At 43.5% G+C, this 16,029-nt stretch overlaps 1 protein-coding gene across 1 annotated transcript in view; it reads left to right on the plus strand.

Annotated features, from left to right (window-relative positions):
• The window catches only part of RHOA (ras homolog family member A), a 38,730-nt gene extending 29,831 nt beyond the window's left edge, over window positions 1-8,899 (plus strand). Inside the window, exons 3-5 of the mRNA XM_056855399.1 lie at window positions 1,365-1,485; window positions 2,183-2,313; window positions 7,643-8,899. Of these exons, the coding sequence (XP_056711377.1) occupies window positions 1,365-1,485; window positions 2,183-2,313; window positions 7,643-7,816 (426 nt within the window). The 3' untranslated portion in view covers window positions 7,817-8,899. The remainder of the gene's footprint in view (window positions 1-1,364; window positions 1,486-2,182; window positions 2,314-7,642) is intronic.
• The last annotated feature ends 7,130 nt before the right edge of the window (window positions 8,900-16,029 follow it).

The raw sequence follows: 16,029 nt of genomic DNA on the forward strand, positions 1-16,029 counted from the left end.
TGTCTGAGTGTTCCTCTCCCTAATTGTGCCCAGTATTTCAGTGCTTGCTGTAGGGACAATTCAGCAACATCTGTACTAATCTTTAAGTCAAGAGTTGTTTGTATGTGGATAAAGATACAAATACAAAATAAGAATTTTTGAATAGTTTTATGTATTTGCTATTTTTATGTCACTCAAGAATGGCATCAGTTTAATGGTATATATCCTTATGAATCACTAAGGTGTGTTAATTTTGTACTTGGAAATAAGTGGCCCTTAATTTGGTCTTACTCTGTTTTCTTTAAAAAAATACCTTTCAAATTAAGACCCTGAACATTTGACCTTGCTGTTCTTCCTTTCTGCTTTCAAAAAAGTGATCATATGCATATGAATTATTTAAAATGATATTTCTACTAACCACATGATCTATATCAGGATGCCAGTGGCCCTGAATATGATAAAAGGTTTTGAGGGATTGTTTAAATTTAATTTTTAAAAAGGAAATAAGAGATTTAAGGGTAGCTTGTAGTTTCTTTGGCTGTGAATTTGGTTTTTCTAATGCCATTTATACTCTGCCATTTACTGATATTGGTCTCCAGAATGACACACAAAGTTTTATGAAACAGTTAAAGACACACTAAAAAAAAAATATTTCACTTGCAGTGATCCCAAACTATGCCTTTTCTCTGCAGCGCTCCTTGAGGACTGGGAAGGAGAGCAGAAACACAGCTAAAAAGTCCCCACTTCAGACTTTAAGTGCTGCAGCAAGCATGGGTTGGAGGAGGGAGAATAACACTGCCCACCATTGCTGAGTAACTTTGCTAGAGTTGTCAATGTTCACTGGGGCTTAGCTTCTCAACTGAGCTGAAGTTTATAAAGCTCTTCATCTTGTTCTTGGTGGCGTTACCAGAGGACCAAGAGAGACAGCTGACTGTCTTAAACCTTCATAACATCAATCAAATTCAGTATTAAAACCGTCAAACAACAATTTACAATTTGAAAACAAAATCTACTTGATGCTTTTGAAGCAGCCCAGTTATAGTAGGTATAAACTTGTTCCTTTTAACTGATGAAGTACTAAACAAAAAGGCTTTGAGTTTCATTCAGGAGACCAATAAAAACAAGTTCTTCAGACACTTGAAAGAGGATATTCCAAGGGCTTGCTTTCTCTACTGAAAAGGCCCTGCTCCATCCCACAGCTGTTCTTGCCATTGTGCAAGACAGCATACAAACCAGGACTCTTTCTAAAATAATTCATAAGCAAGGGAGACTTGTGGAGAGAAGAACACATTTCAGATCAAGAGCTTTCAGAGTATCTTGACCAAATTTGTGTGTGCTCAACACAACTTTATCCAAATGCCTTATTGCCCTTGTCCTTCCTGCAGGTGGAGTTGGCCTTATGGGATACAGCAGGACAAGAAGACTATGATCGACTTAGGCCTCTTTCATACCCAGACACTGATGTTATACTTATGTGTTTTTCAATTGATAGCCCTGATAGTTTAGGTAAGTAGATCTAACTTAAATCTATACTGCGTTCCCTGCTGCATTGTCCACAAAACCTTACGGGAAGCTACAACTTCACAGGATGTGCTTTTTCAGTGGAAATACCAGTTCCCTGTTGGGACAGAACTCTACATTCTTTTTTTTAAAAAAAATAGGAAATTTCCTTATTTAAAGTGTGCTTCCTGAGGCAGGCAGTGCCAACCCTACTGAGAATATCCACACACCTGCAGGTATTGTGTGTGCCAATAAAGGTTTTGATTGATTGATTGACTATCCACACAGCCCTACTAAACCCTCAGATGGCATATACATACTAATGCATTCTGTCATGCATTCTGTCATGGAGCCTGTTTCTCAAGGTGATGGAGAAAATAAAGTCTAAACTGTGGGAGATAATTCTGCATTTTTAGACCTGGAACTAGGAGTAATCATGCATTTGAAAGCACATAGAATATGAAGCAACACTTTGTCCTGCTCTTAAGGGTGTCATTATGTGTTAGTGAGGGATATGGGGGAAAGGGAAGTGGTTCCTCTGCTCAAAACCAGATAACTTTTCTTGGTATTATCTATGTTGGAATGCTAGCAAGTTTCTAGATTCTGTTGCTAGAATAGGATATTTTAAAAGAAACACACTGTATGGCTGTTTGAAAACTCGTGGTTGAAAACTGGACCTTGGTTTGATTTTATTGCACTTCAGAGAACATTCCAGAGAAGTGGACTCCAGAGGTAAAACATTTTTGCCCCAACGTACCCATCATCCTGGTAGGCAATAAGAAGGATTTGAGAAATGATGAACACACAAGACGGGAACTGGCCAAAATGAAGCAGGCAAGTCTCTATTACTTTGTCTCTATTGAATAACCTTTATTCTTAATAAGAAAATACTCTTAACAGGATTTGTATAAGAATCATGAAAGCTAAAATTACATAGTACTTTCGCATCTGCCTTAAGTGTGTGCATTTTTGCACATTCTCCCAGTGGTTTAGTATCTGCACTGGTTCTTCCCTTTCTGGTTATGAACTTTTTGGACCCAGCATTCCTGAGAGGTTTCCAAATCTCTCTGTTCATCTACGCTGTGAGTACTCTCTGTCCATCTACACTGTGCAGGTAGCATAATGACACATCAGGACTATGTGTACGGAGACTTGCTTAGAGTTACACTATTTTAGGATTCTCCAGAATCCCAAATTGACAGAAGAATGTCTTTGGAATTAAAACCTGAAGTTCTGTTGCTTTGAAATCCTGAGGAATAGGATTAGTGGATCCTGGTGGATTAGTAGAATGTTAACATTTGTTAGCTGTATTTTAACTCTGAGCTTTATGGGTGGAATAACTACAAAAAGGCTAAAGAGATTTATAATTCAGTCACTGAGTCAGACAGACTAGAGGACTAGTAATGTTTCCCAGGATACAGTGCTAGTGATTCACGGTGAGTTTATATTAGCTCTTTACTGCTCAGCTTCACAGCTGCAATATTTTTTATGAAAGTGATAGCTTTGCCCTAGAAATTCAAAGCTTTTCAACAGTTACAGCAGTTTTGCAATATTTTAAAATGCAAAATTACAAAAATTAAAATAATTTCTTTTTTCTGTATATTTCCAGATTTTTAAAAAGACAAGATATGTGTAGATGCTTGTCTAGGCTAAGTAGGCAGTGTTTCAAAATGTCCAACAATAGTGTATAAACATGTGATACTTAAAGGTTTTGCAATCTACATTCAAGATCACATCCTGTCTGCTGAGATGATTGCTTATAAATATAATATATCCTGTACCATATAGCCTTCTCTGGCTGTTCTCGTAAGCATTTAAAGTTAAAAAATAAACTGCATTTTGCCCTATAACTACATGTTGAGGCCCTTCCAAGCTATCCTTCAATGTTGTTTTCAAATATGTTTCTTTAACTAATGAAACAGTGGTTCTTAAAACATCAGGGCAGTGAAACTCCTGTAATCTGTGTTGAAACTTCTAGTTGAATTTTCTCGATAATACAGGACTTTGAAGAAAGAATCTCTCTTGAAGCTGCATCTTGTCAGGAAATAGGTAGAGAATGCAGGAGAGCTTTGGGATGACTTTCCTAATTAGAAACAGGAAATAGATTTAGAAGCTTTCTGTTATGCTTTTTGACAACTCAGTTAAAACAGTAACACTGACAATGCAGCAATGCAAATGTTTTGAAGGCTTGCTGTTTATCCCTACTCTATTTCTCATGACCTTCCTTCCTTTTCTTCCCTTGCCTCCACACCCCATCTGTCATAGCGTATTTCCTCAGCCTGGAAAACTTGATGCTCTTTGGCTCCTACTGGCCCCACCTCACAACCTTAGAACTCTTTTTTTGCCTTTGGTGGGAGAAGGCTGATTTCTTCCCCTTCTCCCCAATAATGGAGAACTGGGTAAGCAGTATACTGTGGTACAGTAACTGTCACTGTATCCTGGCTTAAAAGTAACTTCATACGTTAACCACAGTGGTATAATTGCAGCCAAAGAAGAGGCTTCCCAGGTGGATTAGTATTGTGATGCAGAGCTTCTATAATCATTCCCACATCATTCTAGGGCTTGCTGTGGAAAGGACTGCTTGATAAATAGTGTGCCCAGATGGAATTATAGCATAATATGATGCTGAAGCATTGGAACTTCCCTTTGCTCTCCATTTAGGTTTCTCTGACTGTTTTCACATATTGCTGACAAGGCAAGCATGATATTTCCTAGCCATTCCCATCGCCTCTGAAGTCTGTATACCTGAAAAAAACAAAAACAGATCATGGCTTTTCAGTCTTCAGTGGATCCTACAGATTGAACAGATATTATTGACAGAGGCTAGATGGTCATCTATCAGCAATGCTGATTTTTTTACCCTAGGCAGATCATGAGAGGGAGGGCATCTTGGCCATCTTCTGGGCATGGAATAGGGGTCACTGGGGTGTGGGGGAGGTAGTTGTGCATTGTGCAGGGGGTTGGAGTAGATAACCCTGGTGGCCCCTTCCAATTCTATGATTAAGAATCAAATACATTGAAACTTGCATGGTTTGCTTATCATGAGGAAGCTTGGTAGGCGATGTGTTCACTGTCTTACACCTTACAATATGGAGAAATTAGATTTCATCTGCGTGGCTTCTATGCAGTCCCACATTGGGGGGACTGCGCAGGGGCAGGCCAGCCACGGATAAGATTTGTGAGTTTCTAGCAAAATCTAAGAGAGTGCTCCCCCTCCCCCTGGGGCATACAATCGTCCTGCCCCTCGGTCACATGACCCAAGGGGGAGGGAGCACTCTTCCCTCCAGTTCTCTTTCTGCTGCCACGGAGGGAGAACGTGTTAGCTTTGTCTCTAGCCATGGAGTCCAAGAAAGCTCCACTTTTCAAAAAATGTACCTCTTGCGGTACCAAGATGGCGAAGACTGATCCTCACCTTGAATGCCTCCTTTGCTTGGGGGAAGGCCATATTCCTGCAACTTGTAAAAGTTGCTCCAAACTCACCAACAAGGCCTTGAGGGTTCAGTCGACTCGCCTGCTCTCTCATCTTTACAAGGAGTCTCTTCGTCCACGAGGTCAATCTGCTGAGCCTGGTCCTTCGACCGGTAAGCCACAATCTGAAGTGGGTCCCCCAACAAAAAGATCCAAACGGAGTGGCCCTTCTAAGAAGCCCTCGTCGGTTGTTGTTTGTCCGGCAAAGTTTATTGCTCCAGGTTCGCAAGATGGCCGCAACTCTTCGCGCCATGCGTCCCGCTCCAGATCACCTTGGCGCCGATCACCTTCACTTTTGCCGAAGTCTCTTCGACGCCAATCACCCTCGGCATCTCCTCGACGCCGATCTCAAACCAAACTGTCTCACCCGTCGGCGTCGCTTGCCTCCGAAGTAGCTGCGCAGCAGCCCATTACCATCGAGGATTCGCCTCCTCATTCCCTGGCTACTCCCTCGGTTCCGTGTCCGAGCAAGGCCCAGGAAGACTCGGCTGAGTTCAAGCAGCACCTCCTTCATCTCTACAAGGATGTGCCTCCGGTGCCTACAAAGTCCCCACAGCCTGATGATAAAGGGCCTCGGGCAGAACCTGCAGAGCTCCGGTTGGAGCCGCTCAACCACCCCCTCCTGCGAGCGCTCAACAAGACTCCCAGCAGTCAGTCGAAAAGACCCAAGTGGAGTCGCTGAAGGGTTCGTCCCATCTTGAACCTGGCCAACGGCCTCAGCGTCGATCAACTTCTCGACGCCATTCTCGAAGTCCGGCTTCGTCCAGATCCAGTCAGTCGGCGTCGGTCTTCTTCGTGCCGTCGCCGCCCTACCCGTCGGAGCCGATCCTCTTCTCGACGTCGATCCGCTCGTCGGAGCTGATCTACCCGTCGCAGCCGTTCTTCTCGTCGGAGCCGATCCCATCTTCGGAGCTGTTCCTCTCGTCGGAGCCATTCGTCCCGTCAGAGCTGATCCTATCGTCGGAGCCGATCCCATCGGCTCCGATCTACCTCTTGCCGATCCCAATCTCATCGGTCTTCATCAAGACAGTCTTCCTCCGGACATAGCCGTTCACTCCGCTCACATACTCCAGCCGTTCAACAACGCCGTTCATCATCTAAACAGTCAATCACCGGACATAGCCGTTCACTTCGCTCACATGGTCCAGTTGTTCAATCTCGTTCATCCTCCAAACGGCCAACCACCGGACATAGCCGTTCACTTCGTTCATGCAGTCCAAACATTCAGAGGCGCCATTACTCCTCTAGGAGCCGGTCTCCCTCTCGTCGGCACCGAGATGTTTCCCGACACCGATATCCTACTCCTTCCGTCTACTCGGGCTCTTCGGTCGACCGTCGTTGTCACCGTCGCTCCCGTTCACCTTCTGGAGGCTCTAGTCAGCGTCAACACATGCTGTCTCACCATCCTGATGATCATTCCAAGGATTCCGTCTGTCCAAGGCAAGCGTCGCTTCGCAAGCCTCCTCTATCCAGGTCTCCTATGTCAAGGGACACTGATCCATCCGAGTATGATGCCTCCTTCTCTCCTCAGACTTTCTCGAGGTGGATCACGTCTACCATCAAATTGGCCTACGATCTTGCTCACCAAGAATGCCCTCCTATGATTAAGGCGCACACTACCAGAGCGTATACGGCTTCCATTGCCTTTTCTTCAAAGATAGATCTCCGGGACATCTGCAAGGCTGCCACCTGGTCCATGCCCTCCACGTTTATGAAACACTACACTGTGGATGTGGACTCAGTGAGAGATGCAGCCGTGGGACGTGCCGTGCTGCAGTCTTTATTTCGGTAACTGTCCCACACCCACCGTCCTGGTAAGCGAGCTCGCCACTCCCAACGAGGGACTGCATAGAAGCCACGCAGTTGAAAAACAGAGTTTCACTTACCTGTAACTGTTGTTCATCTGGTGGATCTTCTATGCAGGCACACATCCCTCCCTCCTTCCCCGCTGTGGGACCTTTCCGCTAGTCCAAGTGGTTGGTTCCGTGGCAGCAGGTTGGAGAACTGGAGGGAGAGTGCTCCCTCCCCCTTGGGTCATGTGACCGAGGGGCGGGACGATTACATGCCCCAGGGGGAGGGGGAGAACTCTCTTAGATTTTGCTAGAAGCTGACAAATCTTATCCGTGGCTGGCCTGCGCAGTCCCCCCAATGTGTGCCTGCATAGAAGATCCACCAGATGAACAACAGTTACAGGTAAGTGAAACTCTGTTTTTCCCACTACATGACATGGAGTTCAAATTGTGACTTCCATTTTTAGACTTCCAGAATCCATTAAAATAGTTAATATAAATCACCAGGATAGTACTCGACACAAAACTTCTATAACAACTGCACAGCAGCAGTAAACTCCATAAGCTTGGCAGTAACCAGCTCCCCCTGTTGTTCCTGTGTCCTGCATTATTCTTCCATAAATAAAGGACTTTATTATTTTCTCTTTAATGTGACAATGGGAAAGATTGCTGGTTTAAGGTTCAAACTGCTGTTGGCAGTTGTTGCTCGCACAGTCCTGGCAGTGTTTCCCCCTTCAATTATAGGACTCCCTTGGCTAGACGTCCACTGCTAACAACTTGTTCCATTCAAAATTGTAGCAGAATAAGCAGTTTGTATCTGAACAGAGACAGTGGGGAAAAAAATAAATTAACCTGTTTGATTTCCTGTTCAGCCGTGTTAATTAGCTATTCTTGTGTTTGTACAGGAACCAGTCAAACCTGAAGAGGGCAGGGATATGGCAAACCGCATTGGTGCTTTTGGATACATGGAGTGCAGTGCAAAGACCAAAGACGGTGTGAGGGAAGTTTTTGAAATGGCCACTAGAGCTGCTTTACAAGCCCGGCGTGGCAAGAAAAAATCTGGGTGCCTTCTCTTGTAAAGCACAGCCAGGGGAAGATGGCTGAAGCAGCGCCCTGCACTCAATACATTTTTGAAGTGCTGTTTATTAATCTTAGTGTATGATTACCAGCCTTTTTTCATTTATCTATAATTTACTTAAGAGATTTAAAATCGAGTCTTGCTACCAGTATTTAGAAGCCAACCATGATTTTTTTTTTATAATGGTCTGCATCAAATACATCTGTGCACACAAGGGTTAACTTCAACATTCCTTTAACAAATCTTTCTCTGCACTTGCAGGATATGCCAGGCGCTAATTGAAGACAATTCTCTAACTTCTTGCTTTTTTAGAAACAGGAAAAAAGCTGGTAACACTGAGAATTGGGCTGTAACTACTTCATAACTAACATGTTCTAGGCTATTCAGATACAACAGACATGGCTGCAGATGAGACCCTGAGTAACTTCAGTGTTTTCACATAGAGGATGGTTTTATTTTCTTTCTAACCCCTGCTCCAAGGGCCTGAAGTATAAAATGGTAGATGAAAAATGTGATCACTCTGAAATGACCAAAGTCCCATCCAGCTATGGAAAGTGACAGTTCTGTGGTTTCATGTTAGTTACCTTATAGTTACTGTGTAATTAGTGCCACTTAAATGTATGTTACCAAAAATAAATCTATATACCCCAGCCTAGATGTAGTATTTTTTGTATAATTGGATTTCCTAATACTGTTGCTTGTAACTTCTATGTAAGGTGTTCTGGGTTTTTTAAGAGTGTATTTACAAATAAAATCAAATGGAGAGTGATGCCCCCTCTCCTCCCATTTGTAATTGTCCAGTTCATTTGTATTACTTATCCATGCCCAGAAAGCTCATCTTACACCTCTTCCAGGAGCAAGGGAAAAGCAGCTGTTACCTTGACTGTAAGGGGATGTTTCAGAAGTTTTAAGTTAACCCCCTGCTGGATCCAGCTCCAGTCTGAAAATGCAAGCTCTTGCTTACCATCTGCTGGCCAAACTCCCATCCTGTGAACTTCTTGCTGTTCTGCAGCAAACTAAACTCTCTTCTGTATTTCCTGTTTCCAACAACTAATAGAATAAAGGCAGTTTTCTAAGTTCCCTGTATTCTGGTGTTTGTATTCCTCACTGTGCAGGATTCTGAGACTTATTCAAGCCTCAGGGCAGGTTTATAAAGGTAAAAACAGTACACTTCACTTCAGTATATTTGTCCACAGCAGAGTTCCAACAGCAACGACTGCAGAGTTAAAAAGCCCCGCTATTAAATATAGAAAGACAAGTTGCTCACTATGTCCAGTGGCTCGCCTTTAAGGTAAAAGAAAAAGTTCAATGCAGACAGCATAACAGCTGCCCTTCTTAGCAAGATTTCTAAACAAGCCTAAAAGATCCATGTTCATAGTACCAAACTGAGGCTCCCCTATACTAGAAAGGATAACCATAGCATAGTTTCAGGAAAGCAGCTATATCTCCCATACAATATCATGAGTATTTATCAGTTTGCTTCCAAGTTTACCTACACACATATGAACTAGGACTTGCATTAATATTCCTAGTTAGAAATGTTAGGTTTACATTATAGGAAGTGGATTTTATGGGTTGTATTGAAAGATGCCTGCTGGCGAAACTCTGAGCAGTTTGCAGGTGCTCAAAACAAGGCGAACCTCAGCCAGTCTTATGGGGCATTCCAACCTATACTTAATGGGATTTTTGAACACGTAAAGCTTCTGTCCATGATTCTGACATGACTCAGTCCATAATCACACATTTCACCCTACTTGCCACTGTATGTGCTGTGTAGCTCTAAACTGTCAGTTACGCAACCATTTTCTTGTACATGAAATAATGTAGTTGATAGGGGTCAGCAAGGCAAGTAGGTAGTCATGGCAATTGGCAAGGCTCTTACAGGCATGCAGCAGATTGCCTTCTAGCATCCTAAGTGTTGTCCCATGGCTGTTCCACAAACAGTAAAGAGGAGAAAGGGATAGTCAAACTGGTTGAGCAACTTTGTGTCCCATTTATGTTACAGATCGCTAATCTCTGCTGCATGCACCTATGTGGTGCTTCTTTCAAAGTCTCACCCTACATGTTGAATTAACGTTCTCTTGTTTGTAATGTACACAGTTGGCAGGGATGGATTTCCAGTTGAATCAGTCCATTCTCCTTTTTTTAGAATGAAGTTTAATACATAACAGGAAGATGGAGGTCGCTTAGGGACCATTGAAATCAGTACCTAACTTGTAATGGCCAGTTCTGGAACTGAGAATGTTACAGTAGACTGTCCTTTTCATCTCCTTATTAACCTCTAAATGATTACTGCTCACCGAAGTATTACCACTCTAGCAGGTGTGCAAATGTTGAATATGAATTTGGGGCATTTAGTAAATGTACCTAAGACTCTGCCTGTTTAAGGGTCTCACATGATCTTTAGGTAGCTCAATACTTGTTAACAAGTGAAATGCTGTCCCAGTGTCCTGAATGGTACAGAAGATTCAGATCATGGTGGATATAGCCTTTGGACTGAAGCAATAAAGATAAAAGGAGGAATACTCAAATCAAAAGGATGGTTATCGAGCTATTTAAAAATATTGCTATTGGAGCATCTATATGCTATCATATTCTAACAGCAAAGTCTGCACATCTTTGGATATTTACATTGGATGACTGGAACTGACTGGACAAGACAGATCTTTCTACAAACCTGAAAAGGGCCCCAGGTTTACAGAAAAATCTGAACTCTTAAAAAAGTAAATGGGGAGTTTAAAAATGCAAAAAAATGTAAAAGGAGTGCCTGTAGCTTTAAGCAATGAATTCCCTCAGGGACTATTGCTAGGTAACCACAGATTCCATTCTTGGTTCTGCCAGTAAAAGGCAGAGAGGGGGCAGGGCCCTTTCCAGGCCTTTTTTGGTTTTTGAGAGTACTCGCTGGGGCCAGGCCTGGCTAAGGTTGCCAGCTCCAGGCTGGGAAATTCCTGTAGATTTTGTGGTGAAGTCTGAAGAGGGCAGGGTTTGGGGAGAGAAGAAACCTCAGGATATAATGCCATAGAGTCTACCCTCCAAAGCTGCCATTTTCTCCTGAGGGACAGATCGCTGTTGTCTGGAGTTCAATTGTAATCCTGGAAGATCCCCAGGTCCCACCTGGAGATCCCCAGGTCCCACCTGGAGATTGGCAACCCTAGGCCTGGCAGCAGCCTCTGAGTGACTTGATAGCATCTGACTTGCAAAACCCAGCTAGGCCCGGCTGCTTGCTATTTGTTCAACAGCAGCCACCCTATGAAAGCCAATGTGGTATAGAAGTTAGAGCTTCAGAGCAGGGTCTCTGCAAGGTCCAGGTTCAAATCCCTATTTTTCTGTGAAAGCCCACTGGGAGATTATTGACCAGTAACATACTTTCAGCCTAACCTACCTCATAGAGTGGTTGTGTGGATAAAAGGAGGACGGAAACTAATGTAAGCTGCTTTGGTCCCCACTGTGAAGAAAGACTAGTTTTCCAAGGTAGAGGCTGCGGGGTGGGGGGGAGGAGAAGGAAAACTTAAGACAGAGAGGCAGATAAAGGTAGGTTGGTTGTGTGGGAAGGAGATAAAGTTGCCAACTCCAGTTGGGAAATTCCTGGAGGTTTGAGAGGTGGAGCCTAGGTAAAGGGGGGTTGAGGTGCAGAGGGACCTCAGAAGGGTATAATGCCATAGATTCCACTCTCCAAAGCAGCCATTTCCTCAAGGGGAAATGGTGTTACCAACCTCCAGGTAAGGGCTGGAGATCACACAGAGTTACTGATCTCCAGATGACAGAGATCAGTTTCCCTGGAGAACATGGCTGCTTTGGAGGGTGGAGTCTAGGGCATTATATGCTGCTGAGGTTGCTTCCCTTCACAAATCTCACCTTCCCAAGGCTCCACCCCCAAATCTCCAGGAATTTCCCAACCTGGAGATGGCAACCCTATGGGGGACTGATCTCTAGTTGGGAGAGCCATTGTGATTCCAGGAGAGCCACTGCTGCCACCACTGCTGTAGGGGGAAAGCAGGAGGGTGCGTGGGAGGGTGATAGGGGCAGAGAGAAAAAGTCGTGGGGGGCAGAATGAGAAAGTGACAGCCATGGAGGAGAGAGTAAGAAAAGGTGGCAGAAGAGAGAAAGCGTGAGAGACAGAGAAGTGGGAGAGGGGAGGAAGCAAAGTTGCAGGGTATAAGATAGCTGCTCCCACAAGTTTCTTGTGGTTCCCCACTTGTGTGTGTGCGCGTGGGTGCATGCTATTTCTCAAGTGTGTCCCCCATCTGTGGATATCTAAATCCACAGATCATGGCCACATTTGCACTAAACTGATTTTCTGCAAACTTGTCGAATCCCCCAGGTTTGCAGGAAAATCTGACATTTAAAAATGTTTTTTTTAATCCCCCCAAATGCAAAAAGAGTATTCTCTGCGCGAGCCATTGTGCACCCGTCAGTGATGCAGCCTGGGAGCCACAGCAGGCCCAGTGAGAAGGGGGGGGGAATGGAATTCCCCCTCTTGTGATTCTTGCAGGATCTCCCAGCCTGCCTGCCTGCCCGCCCCCCCCCCTAGCCAGCAATCTTGCTGCCCACCTGCTGGAAGGTAGCAAGGGCAGGGGGAGGGGTAAACAGGTAGAGCTACAAAAGTTGGGGTGAGTGGGGTTCCGGGGAGGGGGTAGATGGGAGCAGCGAGGTTAGTGAGTGAGGAGTGCTGAGGGTGGGGGTAGGTGGAGTAGATTGATAGAGAAAGAGCAGCAAAGGTGGAGTAGATTGATAGAATAAGGGGGGGAGAGACAGAGGTAGGTTGACAGATAAGGGGATTAAGAGAAAGGGGTAAATAGGGTAGGCTGACAGAGAAGGGGAGGGGTAGACTGGAGGAGGAGTGAGGGCAAAAGAGATGGGGGAAGGTTGGCAGATATGGGGAGGGGAGAAAGAAGGGGAAGATTGTTAGAAAAGAGGGAAGAGGAAAGGAAACAAAGGGGAGAGGGATGTACTCTCTCCGCAAGTTTCTTGCAGGTCCCCCTTGTAATGTTATATAATTTGGGAAAAGTAGTACATGTTTACTGACACATAACATTTCTGCTCTTATAATTTTTTAAGTGTTTGCAAAGAGGCACTACCAGAGCATCTTATTGGATGCATCAGTATAGCCATGTACTTTGGCATGTGATTAAGCGTTATCTTGTTCCTTCCTGACTTACACTACATCGAGGCTTCCAGTTTGGTATACAAGTGATAGAGCATCATAACTGCCCCTCCCTATGCAGTCTGCCACTCCTATAGCAGAAAGATGTGACCTCCCCACTAACTTGGTGTGAAGACTGCACACCTGCTACAGTATGTAGCACCTTAATGGCCTGCTGGCTGCTTTCAGGCAGCATCAAAATCTCAAGATTATATTAAGTGCTTCTTCCCTTCCAAGAGTGTGCTGCAGTTAGGGAGGAGCAAAAATAGCCAGATGCAAAGGTAAAGGGGGAAAGCAATTGGCCCCTCCTCATCCGTGTGGGAGAGAGAGCGAGGCAGAGGCTGGAGATGCATTGAGATTCCCCTAATCCAATTTACCATTATGTAGCCATCGCTGTCTCTGTTGATTTGGCTGCAGCACTTTGGGGCTGAGGGAGTTGAAACAGCATCTGATCAACTTCAGTCTAAAGAGTGCAGCCCTTCTGGTTTGAAAAAACTGGATATCCCTGGATTATGATGAGACAGGTTGGGGGCGCCCTAGATTATTATGTGACAAGTATCCACAGATAGGGGGCACTTGGGGGCTGCGTGGTGGCCATCTCTGGGCCAGGCCAAGTTGTGTGGGTAGTGAGTTTCCATTCATCAATGTTGGGCCTGTCCCTGGTGGGTTGGGACTAGAGATGTGAAGGCCTGGAAAAAAACACTGGAAAATTCAGGGGGGGGAACTTGATTTTTTCCCTCTGAGGCCATTTTTTCTGGAGAGGACTGAAAAAAACTCCTATGAAATATTATCTCTTCTAGAATGAGTGAAATGCTTTTAAAGACAAGCTGTTAATCAAGAGTATGCAGTCACTATACAAAAGCATAAAAAAAGGTTTGCAGCTATGATATATTAGTCATTTGTTACTTCACAATGACTCTGCAGTTTATGATACCAGTTACAAGAAATCACCCACGGCTGCCAATACCTTTTTAGGTTTGCAGCTATGATATATTAGTCATTTGTTGCTTCACAATGACTCTGCAGTTTATAATACAGGTTACAAGAAATTATCCACGGCTGCTGTTTATCTTGTATGCATGTAAAGCATCAATCATATCAAAAGGTAACAAACAATAAGAACCAAATAATAAGAACACAACAAGACAGGATTCCGGTATGTGCCCTGTTTCAAAACAAATTTCTTCAGTTGGTAAGTATAATAGTCCCATTAGAAATAATTATTCTTCTTTTGCAGATTACTTGTTTTGGTGTTGCACCTTGCTGTAGCCGTTTGAAGATTTTCAAAGCCTTTGCAGTTCCTTTTAAGTGGTATATTCCAACGGTGTTTCTATTATAATTATTAAATATATTATTTTACAAACAAGATGTCATTGGCTTATTAAAGAAATAAACATGCATGCAACAGCCCTCCATATTTTAACATCAACGATAATAAACTCACCAACAACTTTTCACGTCTTATACATTTATCACAGCAGATGCTTCGTACTCAGTGTTATAATAACATCAGGTTGGATATGTTTCAGTGGAATCATACAATTATTTAAAGGAAATGAGGACTTGGGAGTGGTCCAATTAACACGGAGGCAGTGTTACAGAAATGCTGAGTAGTCGCACATAGCATTCAATCCGTTGTGAATTACCGTATTAAACATAGTAATGAAGCGGGCCTCTTGTTGGTTCAAGATTTTATCAATATTATCTCTAGCAAACCGCTTCTTTTGATATTGCCATAAGGCAAAGAATCTCAAGTCAGTATCTCGATGTTTAAATTGGGTAAAATGAGAAACCACTGGTGCCTCTAATAAGCGATTGCGTATGCGCGACCTGTGTTCACCGATCCGTAACTTCAACGATCGATTGGTTTTGCCTATGTAAATTAATTGGCACGGGCAAATAAGGGCGTAAATTACATTGAAAGAATTACAATTAGTATATGATCTTATCTCAAATTTGAATCCAGTTTTGGTACAAGTAGAACTTAACAGGTAAGGCACACATGACACACGAACTGCAACGATAATGGCCTCTTCTGTTGGTATCCATAGGGGGATCGATTCTAATGGTGTGCACTAGTCTGTCTTTAAGGGACGTAGTTTTTCTGTATCCTAGTAATGGTGGTTCGGAGCAGTCTTTACATTGGTCTGTTAGATGTGTAGGATAGCCCCTTCTTTCAAGTGTTGCCTTCAGTTGGGACGCTGAGCGTTCAAAATCATCAAATTTGATGGTCTTATGTATAGTGTTGATATATTCTGTAAAACTGGAAAGTGTCTCTGTGTTGCCTTGCCATATAATAAAAATATCATCAAGATACCTTTTGTATAGAAGAATGTGTTTGCAGTATATATTCTCTTCCTGAAGTATGAATGTGTTTTCTCATCTCTCCATGAAGAAATTAGCTAGAAGTGTGTGGGTGGATACCTGTACTGTTTTCTCTTGTCTAAAACTTCTCTGAGGACGTCTATGGCTTCCTCTTGTGGAATGTTAGTGTAGAGGGAAACCACATCTAGGGTTACAAACAACACATCCTCAGCTAAGAGTTGTACATTGTGGATGTGATTTAAAAAGTCCATGGTGTCCTTTAAGTATGATTTGATATTTGGAACTAGTGGTTGTAGAAAGAGGTCCACATATGCTGCTAAAGGCTCCAGAATTGAGCCACAACCTGAGACTATGGGTCTATCTGGAACCGGGAATTTGCCCTTATGGATCTTAGGTAAGAAATAAAATTAGGGAACCCTGTTGTCAGTTTGTGTGAGATGTATGTATGTGGATCTATCTATGTAGTTCTCCATTAGTCCCTCCTCTAGGAGCTCAGCTATGTCCTTCTTGATGTTTGTGGTGGGGTTAGCTGCACATCTAGAGTAATGTGCCGTGTTATTCAATTGCCTGTAGGCCTCTTGCACATATTCTTCCCTGCCCCACACAACTATAGCCCCCCACCCTTGTCTGAAGGTTTGAAGATTACATCTTTGCATTGTGATAGCTGGTGTAAAGTTTGTTTTTCAGTTCTATTTAAATTATGCCAAATGGATGTTTCTGTGTGTTTTAATTTATTTAGTTCTTCA

This window comes from Euleptes europaea, chromosome 1, assembly GCF_029931775.1.
Source record: "Euleptes europaea isolate rEulEur1 chromosome 1, rEulEur1.hap1, whole genome shotgun sequence".
NCBI lineage: Eukaryota > Metazoa > Chordata > Lepidosauria > Squamata > Sphaerodactylidae > Euleptes > Euleptes europaea.